General features: G+C 39.2%; 1 protein-coding gene across 1 annotated transcript; it reads right to left on the bottom strand.

Annotated features, from left to right (window-relative positions):
* Window positions 1-2,890: 2,890 nt before the first annotated feature.
* Window positions 2,891-6,582, bottom strand: ywhah (tyrosine 3-monooxygenase/tryptophan 5-monooxygenase activation protein, eta polypeptide). Its single transcript, XM_079600144.1, has 2 exons — window positions 6,110-6,582; window positions 2,891-4,459 (listed from the first exon to the last, which is right to left on the bottom strand). Exons 1-2 carry the CDS (start codon window positions 6,194-6,196, stop codon window positions 3,806-3,808), a joined length of 741 nt encoding a protein of 246 aa, XP_079456270.1. The 5' UTR covers window positions 6,197-6,582; the 3' UTR covers window positions 2,891-3,805.
* Window positions 6,583-7,061: the final 479 nt, after the last annotated feature.

Here is a 7,061-nt window from a genome sequence, read left to right as displayed (position 1 = left end):
AAAATAAGGATTCATATTTATGAATCAACCATAGAGGAATTTTCCCCCTTGGAAATTTCCCCCTTCTCATTGGTCAAGCAAACCTAGAGAGGTGGGGTTTTTTTACGCAGGCTTTATTAGAGACAGTGACTCTCAGTGGTCCCACAGAATTCACAGTGACTCACTCTCTCTTCTTCTAGACTCTACTGCTGCTTCTTCTGGTTAATGTCAGCCTGCTATGCCTTCACTCTCCCAACAGAGTCAGACTGTATTTTCTTCAATCTAACTCAGAGGAAAACTGCAACTTTTCCATTACTGAATGGGCAGCCATCTAGTCTACTCTCCTGCCCAGGGCCGGCAGGTCACAATCTGCATGTGCTCAGCCATGTGCTCATGGAGAGAGAGAAAACTTTCAACCAGAACAAAGTCAAACCAACCACGGAAATCCATCACCATTTCTTCAGTCAACACTGAAGAAATCGATTGAGACTCATGGAACCATCAAAAATCCTTCTTCAGAAAGTATACATTTAATGAAGTGCTCTGATAATGATAAGCTGATGATTCTTTTCATAGTTAAATGGATCTTTGTATAGTTTCATTTCCTGCTTCCGGTTCCATTCTGTCACTTTAACCATATACCCATGTATGTATAATTGTTTGTATGTTAGTTATGTGTTCGTGACTTGGTTAATAAAACTTGTGCACAATATGTATTTGGTTCTGATTCTCTGCTTGCAAACAAGTCTATTTAATGATCTTGATTTTGACTACAGGCTCCTAGTAGTACTGTACAATAAGAAAGACATTTCCCTTCCCCGGAATATCAATATTTCTTAGAATTAATAAACAATTAACGCTGAGTGTTCACGGGACGAACAGGTCGGTTGATTGTAATATAAATTTTACTACATTAAGTTAATTATATTAACTGATCCAAATGTTCATAATCAATTATAACAAGTTGTTATTGTTTATTAATATTTCCTAGAGCTAATATGCTACAAACCTCACTCCTCTGATCTCAATAGGCGCTCTGGCGACAGATGCTGGAGGCTGCAGTCTTTGGCCTCCTTGTAAGAACGCCTGACTCTCACACCGGAGACCCGGGTGGAGGGGTTACATATACATATTAAAAAAGGTAAATTGAGGGACTCCAACACAACTATTAAAAAAGGTTCAAACATTCACTGATGATTGAACTGATTTTGAATTTGAAGATTTAGGTAAATTTGTCTTTCGGGAAACATTAGAATCTTCTATTGCTTCCGAAGGGCAGTACTAAATGAATATATATATATATACATACATATGTATATATAAACAAAATAAGAAACATTTGGACATCTTCATCCTGTTCAAAAGTTTTCACCCCAGTTTTGGCGGTTTAACCTCTCAGGACAAACAAGGGACTCAAGAACAACCATCACAAAAAAATTAAATAAAAAAACAGTCGTGGATCATCCAAGTAACGACACACGTTATTAAGAATCAAGGGTATGTAAACTTTTCGTTTTTTATAAATTCAGCATTTTTTTTTCTTGTGGACTATATGAAAACATATTTTATGTGAAATATCTTATTCAGGACAGTAAATAAAAACATTTAGCATTCTGTATGATCCCTCTTATTTTGTCAAAATAGTTTACATTATGCAGATTCTGCAAGGTGTATGTAAACTTTTGAGCAACTCTCTCTCTCTCTATCTATATATTATATATATATATACACACAAATATATATATGTATATAATACACAAATATCATGAATTATTAATTGATTAATATCATTACATTTTTGGGGAGTCGCACCACATGACATTTTACACCCTGAACTAACTTTGGCTTGTCATAAAAAGGTAAAATGATCTGATATTTTAAAAGACATATTGACCTTGACACAGTCATGAGGCTCCACAGCAATCTTCTAGTCTATGATGGAATTTCCTGTTCCTGTCGATTTTTCTGCAAGTTTTTCAGGTTTTCTTTCTTTTAATGAGGCTGATTTATTTATTATGATATCAGAACAGTTGTCCTGGACAGACCAATATTGTTAAGCCATGTGTGTGAAAAAGTTCAAAACAGTGTAAAGTTTATAATAAATGTGTGTAACCATAATAAAGTGCCAGAGATAAACAGCATTTTGAGAGTTCCCATGGTAAGCAATGTCTTTAATGTCATTCTGTCATAACCTTGCATATGTAATCCTAATCAAAAGACTCTTGATCACTGCATCTCACAACAGTGTCGCCCACATTCTGGATGACAACGTACTGTTTCGAGATCAGCAGGTATACACAATTCACAGGGCTAGCAAGGTGTACAAGGTGAGATTGGGGAAACGACAGACAAACACATCTAAGCAGTGATGGAGGTACAGATCAAAGACAATTGAAGAAGAAGAACAACGTAGTAAGCTGTAACATTAGCACTATACTGTGCCACATACTCCAGATGTCATCCTGTAATAAGTGTTACAGAGTCTCTACGAAGATCGAGTCCTTACAAGTATACGCTAAATAAACGTCACGTGGAGGCCCAGGGCTGTATTACAGTAGCACCCTGCCTACCTTAGAATCCTATCTTATCTATTCTGTGAACTAACCATGGTAATTTCACTTGGGAAATAAAACTTTTTCAAATCTTTAACCAAGAATTAAGATAGGAAGTTTCTGTAATACAGCCCAAGTAGACTATCAGTGATTTGTTATGGGAGGAAAGAGGAGAAGCATATACAGAGAAAGAGGTCAAGGACAGTAGAGTAGAGTAGATGGGGGAAACAGAGCAAATAAGGGTAAATAAATACCCCTTTTTCACCAAAATGGTCTCAGAACCAGCTTGAGTGCAGAACAGTGACATAACTGACCCCTGACAAAAAAAAGTGCCACTTGTCTTTTTTTTTATATATATATATATATATACGAGTTTTGAGAATATATATAAGCATTCAAAGTAATTTGATTCAGTGTTTTAAGGACATCATGACAAATATATAGCGAAAGAAAATATTATATACACCGGTATATATTTTTATATCCGGTTTTCTGATAATAAGTTTGAGCATCCAATTTTAGCATCTTTATATCATAAGCAAGCAATATATAACTAACAAAATGAATAGGATTCAATTTGCACATATATTCTAAAATCATTCATATTTTTATGAATCTTTTAGGAATACAGTACATCTGAACATCCCAAGTAATTTGAATCATTGTATTTATGAGTATTATATATTAAAATCATAGTAGTTTCCATAGTAGTCAATTTGCATGTATGATATTCGTAAATAAGCATTTAAAATTTGCTTACGATTCTCACAGGTGGCAGTAAGAACTGCAATGCATTTTACATTCCAAGTAATGTATAAGGAATAAAAAGACAATATGTGTGAACAGAATGCTTTATACATTTTGTTTTGGGGGCTAGTTTTGTTTTGCGTCTTGTGTTTGTTTTCGAAATCTTGCGGCGGACATGTGACATTATCGGTTCCAGGTTCGAGACAAGCAGGTTTTAGAGGCCAACGGCATTTTTCCATCCCAGAACCACCTTTTCTGCAGTGGAACGGTTCCAGATTGGGTACCGGCATCCTGTTGGCGGAAAAGGGGTAAAACAGGTGAGAGAGCGATCAAGGGTCTGAAGTGCTGCCCTGAGGAACCAAAGAAGAGCATTGAGGTGTCACAAAGAGACGAGGAAGATGCAATGGAGAAGAAAGAGAGAGAATGAAGGAGCAGACAGAGTGAAATAAGATAGAATCAAAAAAGACTGCAGAAGGGACAGACGGGTGCTACTACAGCTAGAAGTGAGAGCGGACATGGCTGATCTCTCAGTTATTGGCTTCCCCTCCTTCGCTGTCCTGCTGGTCGCTGGTCCACAGGGTGAGGTTGTCCCGCAGGAGCTGCATGATGAGCGTGGAATCCTTATAGGAGTCCTCGTTCAGATTGTCCAGGTGGCCGATGGCGTCATCGAAGGCTTCCTTAGCAAGCTGGCAGGCTTGCTCGGGTGCGTTTTGGATCTCGTAGTAGAAGACGGAAAAGTTGAGCGCCAGGCCCAGGCGGATGGGATGGGTGGCCGGCATGCCCTTGCTAATATCGAAAGCCTCTTTGTAGGCACCTTCGGACGATTCGACGGCAGAGGCCCTCTTTTCGCCGGTGGCCACCTCGGCCAGGTACCGGTAGTAGTCGCCCTTCATCTTCAGGTAGAAGACCTTGCTCTCTAGCTGGGTTTCGTCACAGTTCTTGATGAGGTACTGGTCCAGCAGGGTGAGAACGTCTTGGCACACTGACTCCAGCTCCTTCTCGACGGTCTCTCGGTAGACACGCACCAGTTCCAGCTTCTTCTCATTGCCATCCGCCGCCGTCTTCTGCTCTATGCTGGATATTACACGCCAAGATGACCGCCGGGCCCCCACCACGTTCTTGTAGGCCACCGAGAGCAGGTTGCGGTCTTCATTGGACAACGGCTCGTTCAACTCCGTGACCTGATGGTGCAGAAGGCCAGATGCTGGGTCAATAAACGCAATTATGCTCGCAATGTATATTTGTTTGAAATTGGGACATTATGGTGCTGTGCAAAGTTGTTCTGATCAAAATCTATCCAGACCCTGGATAACGGATAAAGCGCAATTTCTGTTTACAAATATTTTTATAGAATAGAAAAGGTTTGTTTGAACTGGAAGAAATCCTTAAGTTATTTGCAGCCAAAATGTATATTTAGACTGTTATGGTGATAATTTATAATAGTGATATTAATGAAAAAGGCTAATATTCACTGACAGTCATATAGCCACTGATATATTAACATTCCTAATGCAATGTGAATAAGAAACCCAAACATTTATGATTACATTATTTCAAGTTAACATCATGTAATTTATGATCACTGAATAAGATGACATTTTTTGAATAAGATTTTACTCTCAAGCAGAAATTTTGAAATACAATTTTTGATGGCATGACTTCCATTACTTTTCCAGGTCTAAATATTTAAAAATGTCTTGACATTTCCAGGTTTACCATGACCATGGGAACCTACACTGAATATGCCAATGTCAAACAGTCAAAGTGGCATAATAATGACAATATCAAAACAGGGGAGTAGGGTAATATTGCTAACATTAGTAATGGAAAGAATAAAAAACAATACACTGCAAAAAGCGTCCGTGTCCTGTTTGACCCACACTAACTGACTTGACTTTCATCCTTTGTGCTCAGATGTCAAACCAGACAGCTGATGCTGCACTGCTAGCTCACATATTGAGCTTTATTTGACAACAAATAAACATGAGCTGTTGAGACAATGTTTTAAAGTTTTATCTGACTATATAACAGCGTTCATTGTCTAAAACGTTGCTATTGTTGTTTTTATCCCATTTTGGCAGAGACACAGATACACAATGGATGTGGATGAGGGTGTCATATCGCCGCCTATGTTCATCCACTGTAACGACAGATTTGCTCGATACCGAACCGAAACCTACAATTTTTTAGCTTTATGTAGCGTCATCCCTCCCGTTTTTGTCTGTTGATTACTTATTATCATATATCTAAAAAAATTTATGCACACTGATTTTTACCCAACATTTAATTTATATATATATATATAAAAAATGAAATGAAACCCATTTCATTAGTTTCTCACCCTCATGTCGTTTCACAACCGTATTATTTTTTTCTTTACAAAAAAAAAAAAAAACGCGAGGTTAAGAAGAATGCTAGTGCTAGTCACTGACAGTCAGTCACCGTTCACTTTCACTGCATCTGTTTTCCATTCAATGAAAGTGAATGGTGACTTAGAAGACTCATTCTGCCTATCATCTCTCCCTTTTTGTTTAAGGGAAGAAACAATGAAGGTGCAGCAATATAAAGATGAAAACAATATGACAGAATTTTCATTTAAGGTGAACTAAGTTATCCCTCTAACACCGCATATTTTATGGATAACAAAGAGCTGCTCGTGACAGTAGCGAAAGCTTCTTTAATTGTGCAAACTAGAAATGCACTCACATTTGAGGTGTATTAATAGAATTAACAAAACAAAACACTCAATGCATATATTATGTTATATTGCAATCGTCTCTTAAGGACTGATAGTGCATGAATACATGTAAGTTACATTAATAATGACCCACCAGCTTCATCGCGGAGGCCATGTCATCATAGCGCTCCGCCTGCTCCGCCAGACGGGCTCTTTGGATCAGTTGTTCCCTATCTGCCATCCTCTCTGGTCAAAGGCTGTCGGTTCGCACCGGGTTCGGTCGTTGCTCGGCAGAACACACTGGTTGTGCGAGAGAGAGCGCGCGCTCCGGTCAGCACACAGGCGCGAGCAAAATCTGGAGCAGCCGCGCACGTGAGGGTGGTACGGCGAGCCAAAGGTTGAAGGTGCAGATTTATATATATATTTTAATGTCTATATATTTTTGTAATGCTTTCTTTCCCCTCCCAGCCCTCGATATCCTCCAAGTTTCGCCCGAATATTACTATTTTTCCTTTCGTCCTGTGGGGTGCTGCTGCTGCAAGCGTCCTGTCAATCCCAGCGAACAGGGTGGAGGGGGAGCTGGAGGGGAAGGGGGTGCGCGCACTCGCTCTATTTCAGGATGACGTCATTTTCTAAAAATAGCCGCATGCCCTGCAGCCGCGCACACGCGCAGTGAGGTTTGCTGCATTGTTCAATGCAGCGGCACACACCGCGCGTGCGCGCGATAAGAAACTCTTCCGCATTCAAATGAAGCAATATGCTTCTGTTTGTCCAAAAACTGATGATGAAAGGATAATGGGATGCATGGACATACCTCCTTAGCAATGTTTGTCCAGACAACATGAATGGACTGATGTGGACAGACAGATACATATGTTCAATGTGAACAAAGGTCACGTTTTTATCCCTGCACTGGCTGATGTCTCTGCAGTGTTACTGCTGAAAACATGCAGTTACTGCATTATAACAGTGGAGCTTAATTGGATAAATTTGACCTTGGGGATAATGTAAACAAAGTTGGATCTTATATTTAATTTGGTTCAAGAATTCAACTTATGTTCCAACAGATTTTACTTAACCAAAATGCAAAGGTGTTTTCAGATGTG

This window comes from Phoxinus phoxinus (assembly GCF_949152265.1).
Source record: "Phoxinus phoxinus genome assembly, chromosome: 23".
NCBI classification, from domain to species: domain Eukaryota; kingdom Metazoa; phylum Chordata; class Actinopteri; order Cypriniformes; family Leuciscidae; genus Phoxinus; species Phoxinus phoxinus.
The sequence above is the reverse complement of the archived record's forward strand: the minus strand, read 5'-3'. Positions and strand labels throughout refer to the sequence as shown.

What these genes read in the sequence shown, in the direction of transcription:
- ywhah (XM_079600144.1), bottom strand. Translation starts at nt 6,196, where the DNA reads ATGGCAGATAGGGAACAACTGATCCAAAGAGCCCGTCTGGCGGAGCAG. An exon ending in TGGCCTCCGCGATGAAGCTG is followed by an intron (nt 4,460 to 6,109) that starts GTGGGTCATTAT and finishes CTGCACCATCAG; the next exon opens with GTCACGGAGTTGAACGAGCC.